Below are 25,462 nucleotides of genomic sequence, written 5' to 3'. Positions count from 1 at the left end.
GTTAAAGACGACAAGACGACAAAGCGACGAGGTGAGAGACGACTAGAAGAGACGACTAGGTGGTGAGAAGAGGAGATGATCTGGGGTTGTCGCGTCTTGGGCCACGTCTTCTCGAGTTGTGCGAGGACCGCGGATATTCGTGCTGCCAAGCGAGCAGAGTCGAATCAACCTGCGTACGAGGCAAGCAAAACAGGTCAGTAGGGTACAGAGAGAGAGGGCGAGAGAGAGATGATGAGACGGCACCGAGATCGGGATCCCATTGTCAAGACGAGGTCGCAAATGGGGTCAGGGTCGCACCTTCATATATAGGTGGGTTCATAATTTAATTTTTTTTAGCTTCTTTTTTTTTTAAATAAGTACAAGGCCGACAGGAAACCAAATTGGCGTGCGGCGCGCGCGCGCGCGTTTGGCTTGGTGCCAGGGGACTGAGTCAAAAATCGTCAATAAGCATTTTCCCACGTTGAGACATTAGCCTTTCCTGGCCGCAAGACACACATGAATGGGGGGGGAGGGGGTTGTGGATGCAGAGAGTTTATGAGGGCACGTGATGGAGAGAAATATGATAAAATAGCATAACCATGAAGAAAGAAATAAAATATGAATACATTCAAACCCCCGGAAACAAGGACGGTGATTGCAGGAGGGCGGCGCATGTGTGTCTTGTTCGTTTGGTGGTGAGCCAAAGTGTTGGTGGAGGCGGATCTTCACCCCACCCCTCTTTCTATCCCCTGCTAATGAATAATCTATACTCGGTTTAGTCAAGAATACACAGATTGTGGAAAAAGGGCTGCTTTTATGCATCATTGGCTGCAGCACAGCGGGGGGCCTTGCATGAATAAAAGTAACAAGTAACAAAGGGGTGCGTGGCCTGTCAAATCACCATCATCGGATCATGAGCCCGGGGAAATGAGGAATGATGGATCGAATCATCCTGTAGCGTGGACAGGGCACGGATTATGGAGCAACGAATTCAATCATCAGCACTTGTTCCTGATTCGTCTGATGCAGGTCTGCTTCGGCCGTAGCTTGCGGCATCACCCTGGCTCAAGTATCAGTAGTATGGCATGGTTGGTAGTAGACACTTGACCGAACGGCCTTGTTCTTTTTTTTTTTTTTTGGCTCGGCCACCTTGGACTTTCTAGGTGCTTGGGTGTGCCCTGCTTTTCTTTCTTTCAATCTGCCTTTTCCATGGATCAAGCTACCGAGTAGAGCACATGATGCCCGTATTTATACAGTAGTATTCCGTTTAATCCCCCGTCATTTTGACTTTGCTAGCACATTGATTGGTCATTTACCAAGTCGTTTGCTGTGACTCTTCTTCGGAACTTACATTTATATACTTGTCGTTTTTTTTTTTTTTTTCGTTTTTTTCTTCTCCATTGTCACGTCAATAAACGGCATGTGATGCCCCAAGCCTGTGTATAGTAATCTGTAACCGAGCGTTTTCCCCCCTAATTGGCCTTTTCTGGCTAGACTTGGACCTGATTTTTTAGCGGTAAAATTCTATTCTCCTCTTCTTTTTTCTTCTTTTTTCCTTTTTTTTTCTCCATCATTTAGATCAGCATAGGCCAGCTGATGCCCTCTGCCCCTCCTCCCCGGCCCTCCTCTCCGGCCCTCCTCTCCATACTCTCTCCATACTAGGCAAGGCTATTCTTTGCTTTCGTCTTTCTTTCTTTTTTTTTCTTTTTTTTTTAGATCAATGACTTCTACAAGTCGCTCCCTTTCGCGTCTTTTTTCCCACCTGCTTTTTCCATTGCCCACATCGAGACAGCCCATCTGATTCACCGACTCTGTGCATAACGCATAGTCACCCGCCGAGACATGAACAGGGGTCTTTCCCGGCCGGCCAACTTTATACTCAACTTGTCAGGACTCAGTACAGAGTATTCGTACAGATAGTTGCTCTTATTGCCTTTTATTGCCTGTTATCGCGTCTCTTCAGCATCCGTCACCAACCGCATCTTCATCTCATCTCATCATCTCACTCTTTCTGATTCTCCCGCCCAACTCCTTATTTCCTCTTCTTCGCCATTCTTTCCCCTCTCTCTCATCCCCTCCCCTCGCTAACCGAGTCCCTCCTCATCTGCACACCCACATCCCCGTCCAATCACCACCTCGCCCTCCCACGCCACCACTGCAACCCGACACACACCTCATCTCTCTTGGCCGAGAAGCCATGAACCAATGCTGGTCGTGTGGCTCCCCTCCATCGGCAGTGCCCCTGATTCTTGTCAAGCCATTTCGTATTCGCTTACTCGTTCTGTCTGTCTCTTCAACGCCAACTAATCAACGAGGCACTGCAACCCCGACCAGTCGTCAAATGCCGTTGATTTGATAGAGTGCATGCCACAGGCCATCTCACTCCTCCAAATTGATTTGGCGAAAAAAAAAAAACTAGCAATAGAGTGTATCCACCAAATTCCCCACGCGGCCACGCCCGCTCCTAAAACGTAAACCTAAGCGTCATTTCACCAACACTTCCCCGGCTTACCATTCACACTGCCCCATTGTCTCCTTCATCGGTCCCTCTTTCGGTTCCTCTTCTCCAGAACCCTCAGACCCTTTTGCCTTCCTTCCCTGTCTGTCATCTCGCTGTCAAAAAATCCTACCCACATTTCTCCGCCGGTCACTCGCGCCGATGCCCCGTTCCCCCCTCCCTTGCCCTTCCCAGTGTTGAGTCGACTTACTTCCCTCGGGCGTCATTTGGTGATGCCGTCACCTGGCTGCGCTGCGCCGCGCCCCGAACAGAAAAAGAGACCCCTGGCTGCATCACATGACCGAGTCCATGATCCACACGGCTGGTCGCGTGGCTGAGAGTTTCGATTGCCGAGTTGTCGGTACTCTACTCCGTATTTGGTTGGACGACGTCGAGATTAAGTTTCACCTTTCAAGCACTGCCAAAAAGCTAAAAAGATGGGCTTGGAAAGCCATGAAAGAAGAAGAATCATTTTTTATTTGCTGGCAACTAGGAGAATGGTGATTGATTGATCCGTAACGTGCAAAATTCAAGCTGCCGATAGAGCCGAAAAAAAGATTTTCAAGAAAATGCACGTCTTGAGCCAGTATATTACACTGTTGTCAGTCTACTGATGCAATCTTTTGATGCAATCTACTAATACAATCTAGTAATACAACCTCGAAACAACCACCATTTGTAGCAGTTGACAACAAAAGTAAAAAGACATAAAAATGCTTATTGAGCACTTGACAAATGAAATCATCCTCCCAGTAGTGAATGACTTGACAAATGAAATCTTCCCAGTAGTGAATGACTCGACAAATGAAATCCTCCCAGTAATGAATGTAAACCAACCCATCACAATAAATCCTCCGTCCAATATTATCCAAGCATAACCGACATCAATCTTAGCATCTTGCCCAAAACCCCATCCTCATCCTCATCATCCTCATCATCCTCATCCTCATCCTCATCCTCATCCTCATCCTCATCCTCATCATCATCATCATCATCATCATCATCCTCATCATTCTCAGCATCAGCATCAGCATCAGCATCAGCATCAGCATCAGCATCATCAGCATCCTCATCATCCTTGTCGTCCTCATCATCCTCATCAGTATCATCAGTGTCATCAGTATCATCAGTATCATCATCATCATCATCATCATCATCATCCACATCTTGGTCGGCCTGCGTGCCGGCGGCAGCAGTGGCAGCAGCGGCGGCAGGGACGGCAGCGGAGCTGGTCAGGGACAGCTGGAATGACGCCGAACCCGTTATTTCAAACGGCTCACCGTGCACCCGCACCTGCTGGTACTGCTCCTGATGCCGGACGTGCACGACCTCGTGCTGCGCCGCGCCGCCGCGTCGGCTCTCCAGCGCCTGCATGGCCCGCACGGTGAGCGCGACCTGGACGTGCACCGCGTTGGTCTGCTCCTGGATCCAGTCCATCGCCAGCGCGACGCGGTTGTGCCGGTCATTGTCCACCCTCGCCCGCGTCTGCGCAAGCAGCTGCACCCGCCCCGTCTCGCGTCGCAGGATGTCCGTCTGCCCCTCCACCGACTGCATCGTTTGCCTGATGCACGCGAGCTGGGTGCTGTCGCTGGCCGCTGAGCGCTGGATGCCGTCCATGTTGCTTGCCGTGGCCGTGTAAGGTGGCGGGGGCGGTCCGTCGGCGGGGTCGATGTCGAGGTAGACGGTGGCGGCGGCGGCGGCGGCGGCGGCGGCGGAGGCGGCTGGAGCGGCGGCGGCGACGGCAGGAGCAGGGGAAGTGGCCACGTTCTGAGGGCCCATGACCGTCTCGAGCCGCTGGAGGGCCTCAATCACCTGGTCATTGAACAGCTGCCGTCTCGTCAGGTCGTTGCGCAGCTCGGTGTTGGTCTGCCGCTGGCGCGTCAGCTCGCGGCGCGTCTCGTTGTTGATGCGCTCCTGCCTCTCCAGCGTGATGTGCGCCACGTTGGCCTCGTCCCGGAGACGGCCGCACTCGCGCCTCATGCTGCGCTGGAAGCGCTGCTGCTCCGACTCGAGCTGGGCCACGCGCTGCTGCATGCGCCTGGTGTGCGACACGAGGCCGCGCACGAGCTCCTTCATCCCCTCGCCGGCCTGGAACTCGCCCGAGTCGAGGTCCGCGAGCGGATCGTGGTCCGGGAGCGATTCCACGTCGGCGAGAGACTCCAGGTCGGCGGCCGGGACGACGTCGGGGACGAGGTCGAGGCCAGGGATCGGACCGTTGTTGGAGACCGGATCATCAGTGGAGTCCGAGTCGTCATCAGAGTCTGGGTCGTTGTTGGGGACCGGCTCAGGGACCGTGTCGAGTTTGAGCTCGGGGACCGGCTCGAGGTCGAGGTCGGAGACCGGCTCGAGTTTGCCCCGTTCGTCGCTCATTTCGAATCGACGGTCCCGAGTAATACGACTGAGGCTTCTGTTCTAGTTAGATGCAAAAAGAATGGACTCTGATATCATGGGGTACGCACGCTCCCAATAGTTGTGCGTGGTTGTGCGTGGTTGTGCGTGGTCGTGTGCGCTTTGCTAGTGGCTTGTGTTGGCTTGTGTTGGTTGTGTTGGTTGTGTTGGTTGTGTTGATTGTGTGTTTCTTTTCAAATAGGGGTTCGATAGCTTTTGGATTTTGAATCAAAGCAGTAACAAATTCTTGGTGTTCTTCTTTGTCTTGTAAGAGGTGAATAGGTTTTGTAGAGTAGAGGAGAAGTTCAAATGCGAAGACGAGTCCTGGGACGGCGAACTTATGCCAGTTTTTTCATTAGTGCAGTATTATAGTTTGTAGGCTCGCCAAATATTTTTAGTCTTCACGATTGTGACTCAATTCCAACGGTTTCAAACCCAAAATCCGATATTAAACCAAAAGTACAGCCCTGTGTACAAGCTACCACGCTCACTTGGCAAACCACCACTCCACCATTGTCACCGGCAACTTGTCCAGCACGCTCCAGTCCAGCCCTGTTTGGCGAATCGCGGCAATGACGTAGTCAAAGTTTTCCTTTAGAAAAGTTACCTTCCACTGTCCGGCGTGCAGCTGCGGTATCTGCGGGACCGCCTCCGGCGCCACCAAAGGATCCGCCCAGGCCACCTCGACCCGGCCCGAGATGACGAGGCTCTTGGCCAGCGCGAGCCCGGGAGAGTTTGCCAGGTGAGACTGCCCTGGCTTGAAGCCGATGCCGGCCACTAAGACCTTGGGGCGGCTTCGCGGCAGGCGGCCGATGGTGGTGTACTGTCGGCCGCCTAGCCGGTCAATCACGCGCTGGGCCAGCACGGCGGGCCGCGCGCGCATCTTTTCCGTCGCCATTCGCAAGAGGGGGAACTCGCTGTTGGAGAGCAGATAGTACGGGTTCACCGGGATGCAGTGCCCGCCGACGCCCAGGCTCGGCGAGAACGGCAGGTGGCCAAACGGTTTCGTGGCGGCGGCGCCGCAGACCTCGAAGGGGTCGATGCCGTGGCCCGCGCACGCGTCGGCCATTTCGTTGGCGTAGGCGATGCACACCATCCGCTGGCAGTTTTCGTAGAGCTTCATCATCTCCGCCACCTCGGGGCGCGAGACCCGGACGACCTCGTCAAAGGCCCTCTCGTAGAGGCGCGCCACGGCGTCGCTCGACCCGGCGACGACGTCGTCGAGCCCCGAGACGACCTTGGGGATGGCCCGCGCGGGCGGCAGCGCGCGCCCCGGATCGACGCGCTCCGGCGACATGCCCGCCCAGAGCCTCTTGTCCCGCGCCAGCGGCCCGAGCAGGCTGCGCGTCATGCCCACGGCGACGGAGCTCTCGATGACGACGGTGCTGCCGGGCCGGGCGTGCCTGCCGACAATGGCAATCGCTTGTCGGAGGCAGGACGAGTCGACCTGCTGGTCCGGCAGCAGCAGCGTCGGCACCGAGATGAGAAAGTGCGTGGCGGCTGCAATGTCGCTCGTCTTGCTGGTGAAAAAGGTGCTGCTGCTGGCATGGCCTCCGAGTCGCAGTTCCTGGATGCGCGCCGCCGAGACGTCGAAGCCAATGACCCGGCAGCGATCAGCGAATGCATTGACGAGATGCTCGCCCACATAGCCGACGCCAATCACGGCGACGGTAGGCTCGAGGTTGGGCCCAAACGGCCCCAGGTGCTGCGCCTCGTCTTCCGACTCGACAATCTCGCCCGGAGGTGTCTGGTCGTAGTAGTCGCCAGAGACGCCCCGTTCCGACATGGCTCGCGCTACGATGCTGCCGCTAGTCGATGGGATTCGCATTTTTTGTTGCTTCGTAATCTTGCGTCCAGACAATCGTCATCAGTCTTGGGAAAATTACTGAATCAATCTATTTTTTCTTTTCCTTGGCCCAAGACACTCCTCGAGACGTGGCTGCACAGTCTAGGCACGCAATATATCTGGCCATGTTCATTTACGCTTGACCAGACTGATCATTTAATCCCAAATGCGACTGGCGCAAATACGCCGCTGTGAAGCACTCATTAAACTTTGGACGCTGCTGTGAATATGTAGTGCCTGCATGAATCTGTTCATCGCCTGCCGATGAAATTATACGAGAGGTCGCCGCCTGGGCGCAAGGCTGTGCTACCCCAGGAACTCAGCCGTAGCCAGAAATAAATTACTTGCATTTAAGTATGTTTCGGATACCAGCCTGCTCGTATTGATGTCTTTCTGCCTGCCTCGCGTGTAACCCCTGCTAATATTGTCTTGGGATTGAGAGCTGCTGTCGACCGATGCATGTGCCATTTCGTCATCATAGCCTCACAGCCACAATCAGAAGCAAGACATTGATCATGGGAGTTCCAAGATTTGGATCCAAGCGAGATTCTGACACTTAAACCCTGCTCATGGACGCTTTCTTCTAATCAAATATTGTGAGAATCTCTTACAACTTGTCAAGCGTAGTCTCACGAAGCTTTCGCGGAGATCATTCACGTGCAGGCTAGCAATTTCGACCAAAAAGAAGTTTCTTTACCGTTTAGACTTTCCGGTAGCATGAAGTCTCTCCTTGCAGTTTTATCGGCCATGAGCGCAGTGGTTGTTGCGCACGCATCGCTCGGCAGCGCCGCTGGCATGCCTACCCTACACAAGCGTCAAGAGTGCGGTCCCGGCGTGGGATCTTGCGCTCCAGGCTTGTGCTGTTCCGAGGGTGGATGGTGCGGAACGACACATGCGTTCTGTGGCGGCTCCCAGTGTCAGTTGGAGTACTGCGACTCCTGCGATACATTGTGAGGAATACTGTTTACGGTCTAATGTCGCCGCTGACGCAACGAAGCAAAGGGCCGGCCGGTCCGTCGACCGAGAATGTCCCTCGCGATGAGATTGGCCGCGTCCCATACGGTGAGAATGGCGAGTACCTTCTTCTCAAACAGATGCTAACTGCCCAGGCACAATCATCAAGCGTTGCAAGTCCCCAGGGATGATGGCGCTCACTTTCGACGACGGACCAGACGTGTACACGTCCCAGCTTCTCGACCTCCTGCAATCCTACAAAGTCAAAGCCACCTTCTTCATTGCCGGCAACAACAGAGACAAGGGCCCGATGGACGATCCGGCACGCCCTTGGCCCGGCGTGCTTCAGCGTATGCATGCAGAGGGCCACCAGCTGGCCAGCCACACCTGGACACACCGCAACCTGAACAAGGTCAACAAGACAATACAGTATTCGGAGATTGTCTACAACGAAATGGCCTTTCGCAACATCTTCGGTTATTTCCCCACCTACATGAGACCGCCCTATCTCGAATGCAGCGCGGGGAGCGGCTGCACCGATGTACTGAGGACGCTGGGCTACCACATTGTCACCAGCAACATCGATACCAAGGACTACCTCAACGATTCGCCCGAGAACATCCACCTCTCCAAGGAGCGATTCGAAAAGGCTCTGTCCCGGGACCCTAGCAGCAACAGCTACATTACACTGGCCCACGATGTGCATTACCAGACAGTCGTGACGCTGGCATCCTACATGATTGAGCTGTCACTCCAGCGCGGGTACAAGCTCACCACCGTGGGCGAATGTCTTGGTGATCCCCCGCAGAACTGGTACAGGCGCGCACCAGACAGCCCCAGAGATCCTACGTCGACAAGGCCGACGTCTGGGGTGACAGTGACGGGAACTACGACCACGTCGTACACACAACCCGCGACGACGAACCGCATCTCGCCGGACCAGACCTGTGGTGGTAGCACGGGGTATACGTGCCAGGGATCCTCCTTTGGCAGCTGCTGCTCGTTTTACGGGTTCTGGTAAGCTTTTTCGGAAGACGGAATTCCGGAGATGCAGCATCCATAAATTGCACAGGTACGAGAAGAAGTATACTGACGACATGCGTGCGTGATGCAGTGGATCGGGCGACAGGTACTGCGGCACGGGCTGCGACGTCGACTTTGGCACGTGTAACAATGTGCCGCCAGGTATCAGCGACACGACGAACGGCCTGTGCGGGACCAAGTTCTCGGCGACCTGTCTCAATTTCGGCAGCAAGAGGTGCTGCTCGGAGAATGGCTTCTGGTGAGTGCCGCGAGGGGGAGCCATGCATGAAGGTGAGGCTAACCAGAGACAGTGGCGATTCATCCTCGCATTGTGGCGCTGGATGCCAGAGTGATTATGGCAGCTGCAACTAGCTCAAATACGAACCAGTACTGTTCAGAGTTAGCATGTCGCCCGCGATTTGGGAGAGATGGAAATTGCAAAGTTCGTCGCGAGCATACCCGGCACACTAATAAGTCTCGTATTTTGGGGGGTGTCGGGTATCACATAAAACCGCCAAACACCAGAAGGTAGAACCTATAGTAGTCAGTCAAATTGAATCGACGCCCTGCACTCCCGAGCAGCACCACGTTTTCTCCATGCCAGGTTCAGGCCCAGGGGACCCGGCGTTACACCGCGGATGCGAACCGCGTGCCGCGTTCCACGACAGACACGACATGCGGATGATGCAGCAGCGTGGCCAATCAAGCCCGGTGAATCTTTAGGCATGAAACGTGGCTGCCTGAGAGGTTGTCTGCAGCTCGCCAAAGGTGGTAGCACTCCTGATCTGTTGCCAGCCGCTGTACCCTGGCATGATAGGCTAAGGAAACTGCAACATTACCCGTCATGCAATGTATTTGACAGTGTAATTGTACCCCGACACGCTCCATAAACAAAATGACCTTCACTGAAAAATAGACTGCGAACTTCATTATACGAGGTGTCACGCCAAATCAATCAAATCCGAGGGCAATACAGCAGCTTGGGGAAGCTGTCTTGCTCACCGAGTCGGAGGGCTTACGCAGTGAATCATGACAAGTGTTCGTGACACGAAATTGTTGGATAGGCCACCGAATTCCATGTATGGCTAATGATTGGCGCAGGCCGTAGCTATTTACGAAGCCCATAGACAAGCGGTAGGCGGGTGCCAGAGAGGTCTGCGTGGTGGTCCGCATCGTGGCTCGTTTCGCGCAATCTTGGCAGCCCCAATACGGAGAAAACCGAGATTGAATTGATTATTGCACAGTGTTTGCATGTTTCGCTTACAGGTCGTTTGCTGTGCGGAATGTTAGCAAACGTCAAACACCTCCATAAAACCAGCCCGTGCCGTATTCTGAACTGCCATGGCCCGAACTCTGTGTCTTGCCCTGCCACCTTTACTCAGTCAGGTCACCTCTTCTGATACGCCATGGAGAAAAATTCGAAAGAGGCAGAGCGGTCCCCGGAAGAGGAGCGAATAATGCAGGAGCTAAGTCCTCCTCAGCAGGCTGTACTAGCAGATGAGTCAGGGTCTCGCGCTCCGGTATGTAATGGCAGGACGCCTCTGTATCTTTTTGTAATGGACAGTCTAACATCATAGTCCATAAATCGCCATATGTATGGGATTTTTCCACCAGGTATTCGCACCCCACAGACGGCTGCTTCGTGGAATTCGCATGGCGCCGACTCGGACATTTCCTTTAGCTCCGCCGTGCAGCAAGAAGAAGCCAAGCTGCGATGGGACGCCGACGAGGAGCTCAAGCGCATGTCCAAAACACTGCTCCGCATGCAGAAATGGAGTCTCATCACTGGACTCGCCATAATCAACGGCGCACTCATCTACGCGGCCTTGAAATTTTGGCAGGTCTACTACCTCTTCATTGTGCTCCTCAGCTCCAACACGGTTCTGCAGGCCTTTATGATTGTCTGCATCGTCCTTCATTGCATTTGGAACAAGGTATTTTGCGCCTGCAATAAACGGAAAGAGTGGATGCCGGACGAGCCAGAAAAGATGGTGCTTTTGCTGCCGTGCTACAACGAGACGCCCGAGGAGCTTTCGAGATCGCTGGACTCACTGGTGGAGCAAGAAGACATTGGCGACCATCCCAAGCTCATCCTCATCGTGGTGGACGGAAACGTGCGCGGGCCCGGCATGGAAAAGACGACGCAGCGTTACCTGCTAGAGGACATCCTGGAACCCGGCCCGTGCCGCATCTTTGCCAACGGATACCGCGCCCGGGACGGGCTGTTCATGCCGGTCAAGGTGCAAACTGGCACATACCGCGGGGTCCCGTACATTCTTGTTGGCAAAAAGTACAACCAGGGGAAGCGCGACAGCCTGTGCTTTGCGCAGTCGTTCCTCTACCACTACAAGCTGCGGTCGGACAATGTGGTCACCATGTTCCACAACGACCTCTTTACGCACCTCGGCACGGCGCTCCTGCAGCGCGGGCTCGGCACCATCGACTACCTCGTCGGCATGGACGCCGACACCGTGTTTGACCGGCGCTGCGTGCGGGAGATGCTGGCCGAGATGCGAACGAACCCGCGGCTCGTGGGCGTGTGCGGCCACGTTTGCGTCGATTTTGGCGAGTCGCGCTTCGGACCGTGGTCGCTGTACCAGTCGGTCGAGTACTCGCAGACGCAAGGCCTGCGACGCATGTTCCAGTCGCGCGTGACGGGCAAGGTCAACTGTCTGCCGGGCTGCTGCCAGCTGATCCGCGTCGACGAGGCGACGTTTGGCGACGCGGTGCTGCGGCAGCGGTTCGGATACTGCCCCAAGCCCAACGACATCATGACGCAGCACATCATGGGCAACTACTCCGAGGACAGTATCCACGCCTCCATCATCTTCAGCCTGTTCCCCAAGAAGCAGACGGCGCAGGCCTTGCGCGCCAAAGCCTTCACCATCGTGCCGCAGACCTGGGGGGTTTTCTTGTCGCAGCGGAAGCGATGGGCACTAGGGAGCATCTCCAACGAGTTTGTCATGATCTTCCGGCCGGGAATCATCTTGATAGAAAGGCTGCAGAGCATCGTGGCGGTCCTGACGTGGGCCATCACGCCGTTCATCATCGCGGCGCTGGCGGAGATGATTATGCTGTTCGTGAAGCACGGCAAAGAAGTCATCAGGAATCCCGTCTTTCTCGCGCTGCTGTCTCTGCTATGGGTCCGCTATGTAAGTGTGCATTCCTGCGGCGACGGATGCGTAACGTGTCTTGACTACCTAGCTAACGCGGGGCCAGCTGTACTCATTCTGCATCGGGTTCTGGCTCCCGCGCAACAATCTCGAGCGAGCCCAGTATTTTGTCGGCTTCTTCCTCCACTTCTTCACGTCGCCATTCATGAACATCATTATTCTCGTGTACTCGCTGATGCATTCAGACGACTTCAAATGGGGCAAGACGCGGGAGGTGGTCCAGCAGGACGGGGAGGACGCCAACACGGACGCACAAGGCGGACGGGGAACTCATTGACAGCCTTTGCGAGGGTACAAAGCTTTTTCGTACAAAATGATGCGATACATAGATTGTCAGCTTGTCACGGGATCGCGCCATGGCGACTCATTACTAGTAAAGCGGGATGACATGGGGCCAGAAGCGGATACAAACGGCGTTGGTTGCGGCGAGAAGCGGCATGGTGGGGCAAGAAAAAAAAAAGCTGCTGGCGGACCTGGCGGGGTGACCAGATTGTCTGTTGGACATGCCACGTTTTTACAATCTACATCTCTTTCTTAATACAAACGACCATCAACACTTCCCTGTCATCTTTTTATAGAATTTCTCTGCTTTCTACCGGATCAATACCGCCAAGATGGCTGATTCTTCCAGCCTCCCGCACGTCGGCCGTAGACCCGCCACAGTCCTCTCCGCCACCGAGCTCATTGGCAATACCCCTCTAGTCCGTCTCAACAAGGTGCCGCAGTCGCTCGGCATCGAGTGCGAGGTCTATGTCAAAGCAGAGCTGTTCAACGCCGGCGGTAGCGTCAAGGACCGCATCGCCCTGCGCATGGTCGAGGAGGCCGAGAAGAGCGGCCGCATCAAGCCCGGCGACACACTGATTGAGCCCACCTCTGGCAACACGTACGTGGTCCCGGCAACCTTGAAGGGTAGCCGTATAAATCCCCCTTCGAGCGTGTACTAACAGAAACGAAACCGCAGCGGCATCGGTCTGGCCCTCGTCGGCGCCATCAAGGGCTACAAGACCATCATCACCATGCCCGAGAAGATGTCAGCCGAAAAAGTGTCGGTCCTGCGCGCGCTCGGCGCCACCATCATCCGCACGCCGACCCAGGCCGCCTGGGACGCTCCCGAGTCGCACATTGGCGTCGCCCGCCGCCTCGAGAAGGAGATGCCCAACGCGCACATCCTCGATCAGTACGGAAACCTCGACAACCCGCTCGCGCACGAGCACGGCACCGCCGAGGAGATTTGGGAGCAGACAGGCGGCAAGATTGACGCCATTGTCGCCGGCGCGGGCACCGGCGGCACCATCACTGGCCTCGCCCGCGGCCTCCGCAAGCACAACAAGGACATCAAGGTCATCGCCGCCGACCCCCACGGCAGCATTCTCGCCGTGCCCGAGGCCCTCAACATGGAGCACGCCAACCAGCCTTACAAGGTTGAGGGCATCGGCTACGACTTCATCCCCGATGTGCTCGACCGCCCTCTCGTCGACAAGTGGTACAAAACGGACGATCAAGAGTCCTTTTACCTCGCCCGCCGCCTCATCTCTGAGGAAGGCCTGCTCGTCGGCGGCAGTTCCGGATCGGCCATGTCCGCCATGCTCAAGGCCGTCAAGGAGTACGGCTTCAAAAAGGGCGACGTCGTCGTCGTGGTGCTGCCCGACAGCATCCGCAGCTACCTGTCCAAGTTTGCCGACGACGACTGGCTGGCGGCCAACAACCTGCTGCCCGTCAACGGCGTCGAGGGTGCGTCCGTGGCAGCCCCGAACGGCGGCAAGACGACCTCGAATGACCCCTACGCCGGCGCCACCATTGCCTCGCTACGCCTCAAGCCCGTCACGTCCATTGCCGCCACGGCCGACGTCTCCGAGGCGGTCGAGACGATGCGCGACAAGGGCTTTGACCAGCTGCCCGTCCTCGCCGCGTCAGGCAAGCTCGTCGGCCTCGTCACCCTCGGCAACCTGCTGAGCTACATCTCCAGCGGCCGCGCCACTGGTCAGACTCAGGTCAAGGATGTCATGTTTGACTTTGGCCGCATGGATGAGATTGTCACGGACCCTCGCCAGACGGCCGCCGCCACGGGCACGTCCGGGGGCGTCAAGCGCAAGTTTGTCGAAATTACCCTCGACACGTCCCTCAGCTACCTCAGCAAGTTCTTCGAGTGGAACAGCGCGGCAGTCGTGACGGAGAAGAGCGCCGACAACAAAACGCTCGCTAAGCCGGTCGCCGTCGTCACCAAGGTCGACCTGCTCACGTGGATGGTCAACAAGAAGATTTGAGCGATAAAATTGGGAATCATGGATATTTTGTTTTTTCTTCTCCTTTTTCGTGTTCCTCTTACTATATTATATAGGCGTTTTGATTTCGGATTCAACTTATCATGGAGGACTGATGTCAATGAATAGACTAGACACCAGGGCGAGCCTTGTAGACTCAACATCTACGGTTCTGGATATGATTAGACGAATAAAATGAACCAATTAATGACAAAGCCGGAAGCTTTTGACGATTGAGTGATGATGTAGTGCATATGTATTATTGATTATAGTGGTGGGTGCCTAGGAGATACAGATGTCGAGTTGCTGGTTCGTTCCTTTTCATATTCTCTGCGCGATCCACCACCACCACGTATCCACGTCTGGCTTCTCGGCCATGACGCTGCCGGGCAGGACGTCGACTTGGACATCAAACTCTTGCATCTGCGTAAACGAAAACTTTTCCGAGCCGTACTCGCCGAGCCAGCCGTCCTGCTCCTCGGCCCCGAGGTCGTCGGCGCCGACGCCAGAGTCGAGCAGGCCCTTGCTGCGGGAGGCGCGGATGCGCGTCATCTCGGCCTCGAGCGCGGAGCGGACCATGGCGGCTGGCAGGGCCGTAAACAGATCCATCTTGTTGGCGGCGACGAGCACCGGCACGCCGGGCGCGCCCTTGTTGCCGCCGCTGGCGGCGGCGGCGGTGGCCTTCTTCTGCAGCAGCAACAGCACGTCGTACAGGTACTGGGCGGTGGCGGCCAGGACGTCGTGCTCGCCGAGGGCGGCGGCGTCGACGACGAAGACGACGGCGCGGAGCTTGTCGGCGCGGCGCAGCTTGCCCATGGCGACGTTGCGCAGCTTGCCGTGGCCGGGGGTGTCGACGAGCAGGAACTTGGTGTAGGTGCCGTCCGACTCGTCGTGGTTGCGGTACGTCGTCCTCTTGGCGGCGTCGGTCGACGCGTTGAGCTCGACCGACTGCGAGGCCTGCGAGGTGCGCGTGGCGGGCGGCGCGCCGCCGCCGGCGCCGTCGGCGCCGCCGCGCTCGTACAGCGTCTGCAGCGCCGTCTTGCCGCCGCCGCCGGGCCCGAGCAGCAGCACCACCGGCGGCACGATGTAGGTGACGCTGCTGGAGAGAATGACGTGCAGCAGCACCGGCGCGCCGAGCACGACGAGCAAGCCCAGGGCGACGACGGCCCACGAGGGCGTCATGAGGAAGGCGACAATCTCCTCAAAGTTTGGCATCGTGGCACTGCGGTGACGGGAGAGGCGAGGAGAGGAGGAGGAGGAGGAGGAGGAGACGGCCTTGGTGACTGTTTGGGCGGGAAGAGAGGTCGGGTGTTTTCTTCTGGAGAGTAGACAACGACGGCCGCCCGTGTCGTCTCCTGCGGTTGGTTCTGTCGAGTCGTTCGTTCCCTTGACGTTTGCTGGCCTGACTTTGGGTGGAAATGTCCTGAAAGGGTGGGGCTGGCTCCGTGAGAAGGTTAGCTATAGGGTAACTGTTTATTAGTTGGTTGGGGGTAACGACAGGGCCCCGTCAGTTGTATCAGGGTTAGGGTTGTTTCGACAATATTTAGAGACTCAAGCGCATCGAGTCAGCAGCTGGGTATTAGGCTCTGAGTTGTGTCTGCGCATGGATTTTTTGTAGAGTCATGTTCAGCTTTAGGTTGCAACCTTAACAGCCCTGCAGCTGACACAAGAATATGCGTGTTCCAGAACGATTCTAGAAACTGCCAATTTACACAACGGCTCCCACCACCCCAGTGATCTACGCGCCGATGCAATTGCCGCTGTCTCGATCTGATGTACTTGTCAAAGACGTAGTAGCGATGATAACGATACAAAATAGGAGTAACTTGAGCCGAACACATGGTCGATCAGCTCCTAGGCCCATTCCCCGTTTCGATCCTCGAACTTTTGCACACACTGATTCGCTGATTTCCTTTTGCATTATGTCGCCTGCTCGGAGTGACTTTGCTGGCGAGGGCAGCATTGACAGTAAGAGACTTTGGCATCTCGTTCTGGCAGTCGCTTGACATTGCTATGGATGTTTTAGAGTGTCTCATAAAAGTCAGGAGAAAAACTCAACCACTTTTAAGCGCATGCTCACCATTACTCTATGGCTGCTTTCTCGGGAATTATTGAGTCAAGCATCATGCGCTGCGACAGGAACACTTGAAGAAGAAGAAGCTACTTAAGGGCAACGCGACGCTATTCGAAGCTCATAAAAGTTCACACATGCTTTTCCATTTGCAGTCACAATAGCTCCTGAAACTGAGCTTGCTCTACATCTTTTTTCGATTTTGCGACACCAAGTCTCGCTACGCCCGCCTCGACAACTTGCTCTTTCCATGATCAAAATGGTTCTCCTGAGCTCTTTTTTGTATTGCAAGTGGTGAAGCTCTAGAGTGACAACGCTCGGCTAACCTTGTATAGTGGCCTGGACTGTTCAAGGGCTTCATGCAACTGCAATTGGCTCCAGGGTCCGGATCGACGTGCAGACTCGCCACGATACAGCTGGCGAGCCGATTACGGACATGTTCACTCGCCAGGATACCGATACAGCCCGCCCGAGTGTGCTAAGAGCCGTGAATGGCAGCGCTGATGGTATCACGGAGGCCTCTGTGCTTAACAATGACAAATACCCCAGTCCAGCGAGCGAAGTCAAGCGACTGGGACAATGCGGTACATTAAATTTACAGGCACGCCTGAGGGTGAGACTTTCGTCGAAGACGCCGCGAAAAATAAAGAAACTACGCCAGGCTACGAAGAACAAGAAAGCTACGAATATTTTGGCCGGGGGAATTATTAAGGCCCTTGCACCTCACAACCGTAGACGCCCTGGTTCAGCGAAGGAAGTCCGGCAACAGAGACAGAAGCAGCCGGAGAGACAGTAGCAGCAACAGCCACAGGGTCTCCTGGTAGTAACTTATTTCGGGGACATACTAGAGTTGATATGCGCCGGCCGCGACAAGTCTTTGGGGAAAGCCCGCATACGGGTAAGCTAAAAAGCTTGCGAGCAGGACCAAGAGTGAACAGGAGGCACCAGGGAGCCTTGGTTTTCCGCATACTGTCGTTGACATCTTACTAATAGAAATAGATTGTTTTTTAATTAAAAAAAGGGGGCGTTGCGTCTTCATGTCTGTGGAAACCTAGCTTCAGACAAGTTGACAGAGCGGACGATGGCATCTGGAAAGATTCCTGGCCTCAAAAGGCAATGCTGATAGCCGATTTGGATGAAGGCGGCTCCTTCTATTGGCAACGGCGAGCTGGCTTGTATATAAAGGAACAGGCTTGGGATTGCCTCGGATAATCCCAAAGGATTGAAGGGTGGCGCCTTGCCCCTGCTTCCGAAGAGGCCGATAGGTGGGTGGCACAACAGACTATGCGGCAAGCTTGGTTGAGACGAGACAGCCTGCAGTAGCCAGTATTTTCTTGCAACCACTTTGAAAGACGCATGGGGAGCGTGCGGCACAATGTGCAAACTTGAGCGAAAGAAAGAAAGAAATATAAAGCAAACTAATCGATTTGATAAATGACATGACTGTGGACGAGCTGCTGTGGCTGGTGAGCTCGTGCCTGTGCTGCGCCCACGCTAGGCCCAATCAAGATAGGCTACCAGGAGCTCAGCCTCGCTGTGATCATGTTTGAACCTCCTAGCCGGGGGCAGAGTGACGAATTTATCAGCCGCGGTCTTTTTTTTTTCTCTTCTTCGCATTGTCGACACGCTCGTCCCAGGCCTTTTGCCTCTTTACATCGCCCAGCATTGCGGTATCAGCATTCTTCGTCTACATTCGTAACTAGCATGACCGTACTCTAGCCTCGGTGACAGCCGCTTGTTCTACTGCTTCCAAGCTTCGGCCGCAACGGCGGTTCAATCCCAAGCCCGTCGTCTCTGGACTATCTGAGACCGTCCCTGCCAACCCCTGACCCTGCCGACAACGGGGGGGTCCCTTTGCCGATCACGCATGGGCGTCTCGGCACGACCAAGCAGCATATCTGCTGCCTCATCCGCTCCTATCCAGCCATCGAGCAAGGCCTCCGCCGCCGCACCAAAGCTTGACAGCAACATGGAGATGGGGAGCATACAGAACGAGAGCGCCGGCGCGGCCGCTGCCGCAGCTGAACCACCCGCCGCCGAGGACGACATTATGCAGTTTGCTCGCACCGGCGACGTGCCCGCAATGGAGAAGCTCTTCGAGTCGGGCGAGTTCGATGCCACCTACACCGACAATGAAGGAATCACCCCTCTGCATGTAGGTCCCTGAACCCCGTCTCAATTGAAGTCCAGGGAAACTGACTATATCAGTGGGCAGCAATTAACAACCAGTATGCAATGTGCAAATTCCTCATCGAACACGGCGCCGAAATCAACAGAAAGGGAGGCGAGTCTGTGGCTACGCCTCTGCAGTGGGCTGCCCAGCGCTGCCACTATTACACCGTCAACCTGCTTCTACAGCACGGCGCCGACCCTCTCATCACCGACTCTCAAGGCTACAATACCCTCCACATCTCGACATTCAACGGCAACGTGCTGCTCCTGATCCTGCTGCTGCACCAGGGCATCCCCGTCGACGTCCTCGACAGCTACGGCCACACCTCGCTCATGTGGGCAGCATACAAGGGCTTCCCGCAGTGCGTCGACGTCTTTCTACGATGGGGCGCCAGTGTCCACGCGACCGATGAACAGGGATTCACGGCTCTGCACTGGGCTCTCGTAAAGGGCCACCCGGCTTGCATCCTCAAAGTCGTCGAGTACGGCGCCGACCGCTTCGCCAAGACAGACACTGGCAAGACGCCCGCCGTCACTGCAAGCGAACTGCACACGGAGAAGGCGTGGCACAGAGCGTTGAAAGAGTGTGGCTTCGATGAGGATGGAAACCCTTCGACGCCACCATGGCCAGGTGCAGCTTACTTCCTCAAGGACAAGCGAGCATTCTTGACTAAATTTCTCTTTCTCTGGCCATTTTTGTTGGTATGGTCAGGTTTGATGGCCCTGTCACATGCTCCCGTGTACTTTGGCGTTCCAGCCGCAATCCTCATCGGCTATGGCCTCACCTTCTGCGCACAACAGGTGCTCGAATATGCGCCCTCGGATATGCGCCACTTTCATAAGACACCCTGGATGGCTGGCATCTTTGCAGGCTCCCTCTTTCTTGTCGCGATCAACTGGTTCTTTACTGTATTGCCGTACACTATGTTCAGGGCGGAGACGACGCATCTCTTTCTGAACCTCATCTTTGGCGTGTGCATCTCGCTCACAACTTTTTTCTATGCTGCCTGCATGCGATACGACCCTGGCTACGTCCCCAAGATGAACGGCATCGCCGAGCAGCGTGCAGTCATTGACGATTTGCTCAAGACGTGGAAGTACGACGAGACCAATTTTTGCGTTACTTGTATGATCCGCACACCCTTGCGCAGTAAGCACTGCCGTCGATGCCAGCGCTGCGTGGCCAAGCACGACCACCACTGCCCCTGGGTGTATAACTGTGTGGGCGTAAACACCCATCGCCATTTCTTCTTCTACCTCATCTCCCTTACCATTGGCATCCTGTTCTATAACTGGCTGCTCTGGAACTACTTTACCGGCATCTCTGCGGACGCGTCGGATCAGTGCAATGTGCTAAGTCCGAGTCTCTGCAAAATGGTCAACGCTGACGCCTACACGCTGCTGCTCGGGGCTTGGATAACCTTGCAGTTAACATGGGTGTCCATGCTTGTCGCTACGCAACTCATCCAAGTGTCCCGCGCCATGACGACATATGAGAACATGATGGGCATCAACACTGGCCAGAACGCTTCGACTGCATTTACCTCGACCGGCGCACCGCTCGACCCCAACCATCCCGCCATCTCGGCAGGCCCTGCCGGAGCGCCGGCCGCGGCCAGCCGCCAGCGCCAGGGCGGCACTGTGCGACAATGGTGCCGCCTCTTGGGCGTCGATCCCTTCATTGAAACCATTACCGGCCGCGGCGCCGCCACCGGAAAGAACCGCCGCAAGAAGAAGAATCCCTACAGCCGCGGCTGCCTGCTCAACTGCAAGGACTTTTGGTTCGACCCTGCGCCGATTTTTGGCCAGCGCGACAACGGCACGGCGCTGCTCGGCGGCGAAAAGGTCGACTACACCGACATGTACGAGAGCCCGACGCTGATGCAGCTCACGGGTATGCGAGCCAGAGGCGGCTACGAGGCTGTCGCTGCAGAAGAGGAGGTCTAGGGAGACGGCCTTTTGTGATTGTAGATGGCTTGGTTGTGGAAACATGGAGCTTGTCGGCGCATGCATGTGGGGCTCAAAGCATTAGAATTTCTTTCTTGTCTTTATTTCTCCTCGTTTTCGTGTAGAACTGAGTTGGCGAGGGGAGTTTTTTGTCATCGATTTGTGTCTGGGAGAGGGAGTTGAAGAAGGGGCCGGCTATTTGCGCGCGCTGCCAAACGCCAGTACGAGACGATTCATGAGCATGAGGTATACAAAATAGTATCATTGTAATACAAAAAACAATTCGTAATTATGAGTTTGCTCAGTCATATTCTTTCAACGGGTTCTTGCCGTGTCTTACAAGTCTCGTCGCGCAGGCAGGCTTGTCTACTCCGCCGACGCCATGGCCAACAGCTCTGCAGCCGCCTTGCCTTTGGTACGGGGCGAGGCAACACTGTTTCAGCTACGGACCGACTATAAACATATCTCCATGTCATAAGTGTGTTTTTTTTGTGGGAGCAGTGAAGGGATGAGCAACTTGAAATCCACTAAGGACGTCACAAAAAGACCAGAAAGATGCACACATGGCCTTGACGTTTTTTCCAGAGTCTAGAATGGGAGGAACGGCAGAGAATTCTGAAACTTGGTGTAGCTGCCATATGAGGGCAAGTAAGTGTATTGTGGGAAATGTATGTAAACTCAGTCATCAGTGAAAAGAGCTTTCAGAGTCGCGGCCAAAACCTGGCAGTGCAGTTGAATCAGGGGGAGATGAAAATATGTAATACAGACGCCACCCCGGTGTTCTTTTTATTTCTTATTTTTAGAGCAAGACTGTATTCGCGATTACAAAAGCAAGATTAACAACAGAGATGTCAAACGATAACCTGATACGTTCATTCTAACACGATACCTAGTTAGTACTCCTGGCTCAAGAAATGACAACCATGGCAAAGACTTGACGTCAATTGTGCCGATCCTCTTGTGTGTTGGTAATGCGGACTATAGCCAAAGTGCATCCAGGCGAATCTTGGACTTTTCGCGAGGCACCACGACGAATTGAAACACACGAATGGACTCTATTGTTAACTTTCTTGGACGAGGTTAGCTACAAAGACTTGGCTGGCGCTGGGTGGTACGCAGGGTGCCCTCGGGTATCCGAAAGAACGCATTTCTTGCCGTGACACATGGCGTCAGACGCCCAAAGCGGAACACGCTCCTCCAGTCAGGCGTATCAACCACGTCGTGCCACGTAACACACCCATCAGAAGGAGTAACTATACGTTTACCTTTTCCGGCAGGTTTTGCTATAGGGCTTTCGTCGGACAAGCAGAGTTGTCTTCCACTTACCACTACCCTTCCACCGGCCAACTCGCCAGTGTTGCCTCACTGTTTTGCAATACGATGGGGGGGGTTTGAGTTTCGAGAGTTTCAACAATGCAGACGACTCCGCCTCGCAGGTCGTCATCATGTCGGCAAAATAAATCAAAGGGAAAAATTGCAGTTGATAAAACTATCAAGTAATAACATGGGCCAAACTTGCGGGATCCTCTTCGATGCAACTTCCGAGCTCGCGCGGCATGCGCGCCGCGAAAGAGTCCCAGTGCCGATCATTGCAGAGGATGGTGAGGGATCTCTTGTCGTGCTCGCGGCGCTCATCATGAGTCCCAAGTCGGCGACACGAAGGCGCCAGGTCATGGATGCACACATTGTCCTTGTAGACCAGCACGCTGTCGAGCGTAATGTGGCCCAAGTCTATGGAATGTTCGTGCAGGAAATACGAATCCTTTAGAATCTTCCTCCTCACGCGTTCCGTCCATGCGGCAGCCTTTGCGAGCCGCAGTGCGTCGCGCAGCGTCACAGCACCATCGACGTGAGAGAGCAGCAGGCCCATCGCCCGCCCGTCGCTGTCCTGCACGAGGCCAAACAACCAAGGCAGTTGGATCTCGTCGCGGAGCCGCTCGCCGTCATCGTCGTCCCCCACGGCGCAGAACTCCAGAGGCAGACGTTTCTGGGTGCGCTCCTCCTCCTCGCCGGACAGCGCGGCTCTCTTGTCCAGGAGTTCATTGATCTTGCGGTACTTGTTAATGACTGACGCCACATCCTCGACGTGGAGACCCTCCAAATTCTTGAACGTGAATTTGCTCTGATCGTACCACACATGACGGGCATTGCCGGACACGATGCTCTCGCTATCGGCTGTGTTTACGCGGACCTTGCTCCAGCGGAAACAGGGTATCCCAAAATCTTGTGCATGGTGCGAGAAGTTGAGCACGTGAAAACAACAAGAGTCCGAAGGGCGCCACAAGACAGCGTTCAGCTGCTGGCCGCTCTCCACGCCTGACTTGAGTCGGAAGACGATCCATTTTCTGACCCAGAACTCCTTGAGCGTGATCATTCCGTGGCCCGACAGCCGCCACTGGTTGCGAAGGTCCTCGCCAGCATTTTGCATGGCCGCGGTGATGTGGGGCCAGAGGGTATGAATAAGACGATCTGGAACGTTGAATTTGCTCTCTTCGTCCAGCGCACCAGGACAGGTTGCCAGGTGCTGAAAGAGTTTCCCGAACTGCGCCGAGCCAGCTTCAAAATCGCTCGCATCCGCGTGGATGAGAAACCTCACCTGCGGCGTTTGGACCATTATGACGAGCCACGCCGGCGTTTTCATCCTGCGAGATCGCGAATAGCAACGCCAGGTCACAGCATGGCATTCGTCAGGGCCAAACTTGGTAGGGTCAAAGTGCTCCATGGTTAGATGTCGGTAAGCACTGGCGGAATTTCGTAGGCGATTGAGAAATGCGCGGATCGAATAGTTTGAGGGATCGATTCAATGTTACTATGGACGGTAGCAGGCAACTAATCGATTTATGTAGTAATTCTCTTATGTAGTACGGCATCTGTGAATAGCAAAAGAGCAGTGACACGCTTCCCGACGTGCTAGTCTGTCTCTCAACAGTGACAAAGACCGTTGCCGGTTCTGTGGTATCTTTGTCAAAGCTCTCACAACTAACACGGCCCTTTTCGGGATTCTTTCACGGTTCCGAGGGGTCCATGGGACGCAAATACAAATCGCGTTGTACACAAGTCGATTCCAAACAACGACTTGTTCCGAACGTAACCCAACTCACTTGTGACAAAGTAACAAGTGTAATACAGAAACAGTATCAAGGGGGTAAGAACCCATGACGGGAAAACAAAACTGTGGATCGGGAAAGAAACGAGAGGTATCTAGGAGCTTAGAAGCTTCGGCCCTGATCCAGCTTGTGGTAGCCGTCTGTCTTGAGGACCTTTTTCTCGAGCTCTGAAAAGTTGTTGGGCAGGTCGAAACCGACGCCAAAGAGCACAAAGAGGGCCCACTTCCAGCGGAAGGGGTTGATGGAGACGCAGAAAACAAACCACCACACGAGCTCCAGGTACGTGAAGAAGTCAAAGGCGGGGGTGGGCGAGTACGACTTGAGGAACTGGGTGAGGCCGATCCAGCGGCGCATCCAAAAGGGCGAGGGGCGGGCGAGGGGGTCGGTGATGAACATGAGCATGATGCGGGTGTAGATGCCAATGTGCCAGTTGCCGACGGTGCCGATGGCGGCGACGTAGGTGCAGTTGATGGCCGACATGCTGGGGTGCGGCGGCGGGAAGGTCTGCAGGTACCAGTTGGGCGGGCAGTACGGCTCCTGGAAGCAGTCGTCGGGCAGGAAGGAGAGGCTGGGCCGCTTGAAGCCCGTGGCGAGGACGACAATGTCGGCGTCGACGACGCGGTCCCGGCCGGGCCCGCCCTTGGGGACGCCGCGCGCGCGGTGGTTGACGCGCACGCCGCCCTCGGTGAAGCCCTCAATGTCGCCGCGGATCCACTCGGCCTTGCCGTCGCGCAGCTGCTGCATGATGTCCGAGTTGACCATGGGCGTGTCGGTGAAGAGGCCGACGTCGGACGGCGCAATGTCGGCCATGTCGCGGTAGAAGAAGCGGCGCAGGAGCGTCTCGGGGATCCACGACAGGCTCGTCTGGTGGCCAAAGATGTTCATGCTGAGGAGCGCGTCGACAAAGATGTTGCGCGGGATGATCCACTTGTCCGAGCGCGAGAGGATGGATATCTGCGCGGCGTCTTTGGCGAGGCCAAACTCGAGCGCCTCGATGGCCGAGGCGCCGCCGCCAATGATGGCCATTTTCTTGCCCTTGGCGTCGATGCTGCAGCGACGGGTTAGACGTGTGTTGTTTGTGTAGATGGCATCGGTTCTGCCCGGGGGGGGGGCATGTGCTTACTTGTCAAGTTGCGAAGAATGAATGATTTTACCCTTGAAGCTCTCAGCATTGTCGATTTTGGCCATCTTGGGCGGCCCGCAGGTGCCAATGGCGGCGACGAGGCCCTCGAAGCGGCCGTTGGAGGGGTCGTTGATGATCCATCGGCCCTGCTTGTCCTGGTACACCTTGTCGACCTTGCAGTGGAACTTGGTGTGCTCGTCGAGCTTGTAGAGCTTCCACACGCGGCGGATCTGCTCGACGATTTGCTGCTTGTTGGGGTAGCCCTTTTGCCAGTTGACGGCCGGGTGGAAGCGGTACATGAGGGAGTGAATCTGGAGGCCCGAGGTGCTGTTGACGCGCTGATGTTGGAGATGCACGTCAGCTCAATTGGACTTGGTGAAGCTGCAGAGGCGGGGAGGCTAAATTGCGCAGAGGCTTTCTTTTCCTTCCTTTTTTGGTTCTTTTTTTACTTACTGTCCAGATACCGCCGACAGACTCTTCGCCGCCGGCCTCAAAGATTTGCACATCGAAGCCGTGGCCGGCGGCGTGCGCGGCGGCCGTGACGCCGGTCAGGCCGGCGCCGATGATGGCGATTCGGGGCCGGTTGGGCAGAGGTTGGTCCTTGGGCGGACTAGGCGCGAGGGCAAAGCTTATCAGCCACTGCAGCACCTGGTACAGGAACAGCAGCGGATGCAGCAGCGGGTTCTCGACGCCGGATTGGGATGCCATGGCGGGCTCAATTGGAAAATGCTTCAAGTCGCTATGCGAGTGGTACAATGATGAAGAGACGAGCAGAACAATACTCGAAAAAGAGATGTAAAATTAAATAATCGCCATGATGCTGACACGTGCGCGAAATATATCCAAGGGGCGGAGCTCCCATACGGGATTTGTGGATGGCATTGAGGCATTGTTGGAACGCGGCGCATCCGCAAAAAAAAA

The 25,462-nt window shown here is 55.4% G+C and overlaps 9 protein-coding genes across 9 annotated transcripts; 4 read left to right on the top strand and 5 right to left on the bottom strand.

Annotated features, from left to right (window-relative positions):
* Positions 1-3,340: 3,340 nt before the first annotated feature.
* Positions 3,341-4,846, bottom strand: V2A60_007154 (uncharacterized protein; the record flags this gene model as incomplete). The annotated part of the gene is made up of 1 exon (XM_083258440.1): positions 3,341-4,846. The coding sequence occupies one exon, from the start codon at positions 4,844-4,846 to the stop codon at positions 3,341-3,343; it is 1,506 nt and encodes a 501-aa protein (XP_083114566.1).
* Positions 4,847-5,351: 505 nt separating this feature from the next.
* Positions 5,352-6,650, bottom strand: V2A60_007153 (nucleotide sugar dehydrogenase; the record flags this gene model as incomplete). The annotated part of the gene is made up of 1 exon (XM_083258439.1): positions 5,352-6,650. The coding sequence occupies one exon, from the start codon at positions 6,648-6,650 to the stop codon at positions 5,352-5,354; it is 1,299 nt and encodes a 432-aa protein (XP_083114565.1).
* Positions 6,651-7,684: 1,034 nt separating this feature from the next.
* On the top strand, positions 7,685-8,950 carry V2A60_007152 (chitin deacetylase; the record flags this gene model as incomplete). The annotated part of the gene is made up of 3 exons (XM_083258438.1): positions 7,685-7,772; positions 7,820-8,681; positions 8,779-8,950. The coding sequence occupies 3 exons, from the start codon at positions 7,685-7,687 to the stop codon at positions 8,948-8,950; spliced, it is 1,122 nt and encodes a 373-aa protein (XP_083114564.1).
* Positions 8,951-10,093: 1,143 nt separating this feature from the next.
* Positions 10,094-12,137, top strand: V2A60_007151 (chitin synthase-domain-containing protein; the record flags this gene model as incomplete). Its single annotated transcript, XM_083258437.1, has 3 exons — positions 10,094-10,207; positions 10,265-11,839; positions 11,907-12,137. 3 exons carry the CDS (start codon positions 10,094-10,096, stop codon positions 12,135-12,137), a joined length of 1,920 nt encoding a protein of 639 aa, XP_083114563.1.
* Positions 12,138-12,474: 337 nt separating this feature from the next.
* V2A60_007150 (cystathionine beta-synthase CYS4) lies at positions 12,475-14,124 on the top strand (the record flags this gene model as incomplete). Its single annotated transcript, XM_083258436.1, has 2 exons — positions 12,475-12,743; positions 12,822-14,124. 2 exons carry the CDS (start codon positions 12,475-12,477, stop codon positions 14,122-14,124), a joined length of 1,572 nt encoding a protein of 523 aa, XP_083114562.1.
* A 318-nt stretch (positions 14,125-14,442) lies between these two features.
* On the bottom strand, positions 14,443-15,336 carry V2A60_007149 (signal recognition particle receptor subunit beta; the record flags this gene model as incomplete). Its single annotated transcript, XM_083258435.1, has 1 exon — positions 14,443-15,336. The coding sequence occupies one exon, from the start codon at positions 15,334-15,336 to the stop codon at positions 14,443-14,445; it is 894 nt and encodes a 297-aa protein (XP_083114561.1).
* Positions 15,337-18,059: 2,723 nt separating this feature from the next.
* Positions 18,060-20,311, top strand: V2A60_007148 (ankyrin repeat domain-containing DHHC palmitoyltransferase family protein; the record flags this gene model as incomplete). The annotated part of the gene is made up of 2 exons (XM_083258434.1): positions 18,060-18,347; positions 18,401-20,311. 2 exons carry the CDS (start codon positions 18,060-18,062, stop codon positions 20,309-20,311), a joined length of 2,199 nt encoding a protein of 732 aa, XP_083114560.1.
* A 1,492-nt stretch (positions 20,312-21,803) lies between these two features.
* V2A60_007147 (uncharacterized protein) lies at positions 21,804-23,033 on the bottom strand (the record flags this gene model as incomplete). The annotated part of the gene is made up of 1 exon (XM_083258433.1): positions 21,804-23,033. The coding sequence occupies one exon, from the start codon at positions 23,031-23,033 to the stop codon at positions 21,804-21,806; it is 1,230 nt and encodes a 409-aa protein (XP_083114559.1).
* Positions 23,034-23,520: 487 nt separating this feature from the next.
* On the bottom strand, positions 23,521-25,249 carry V2A60_007146 (flavin-containing monooxygenase; the record flags this gene model as incomplete). Its single annotated transcript, XM_083258432.1, has 3 exons — positions 23,521-24,466; positions 24,542-24,879; positions 24,995-25,249. The coding sequence occupies 3 exons, from the start codon at positions 25,247-25,249 to the stop codon at positions 23,521-23,523; spliced, it is 1,539 nt and encodes a 512-aa protein (XP_083114558.1).
* Positions 25,250-25,462: the final 213 nt, after the last annotated feature.

The sequence above is a fragment of the Cordyceps javanica genome, chromosome 4, assembly GCF_051103115.1.
Source record: "Cordyceps javanica chromosome 4, complete sequence".
NCBI classification, from domain to species: Eukaryota; Fungi; Ascomycota; class Sordariomycetes; order Hypocreales; family Cordycipitaceae; genus Cordyceps; species Cordyceps javanica.
This window is presented reverse-complemented; position numbering and strand designations above follow the sequence as displayed.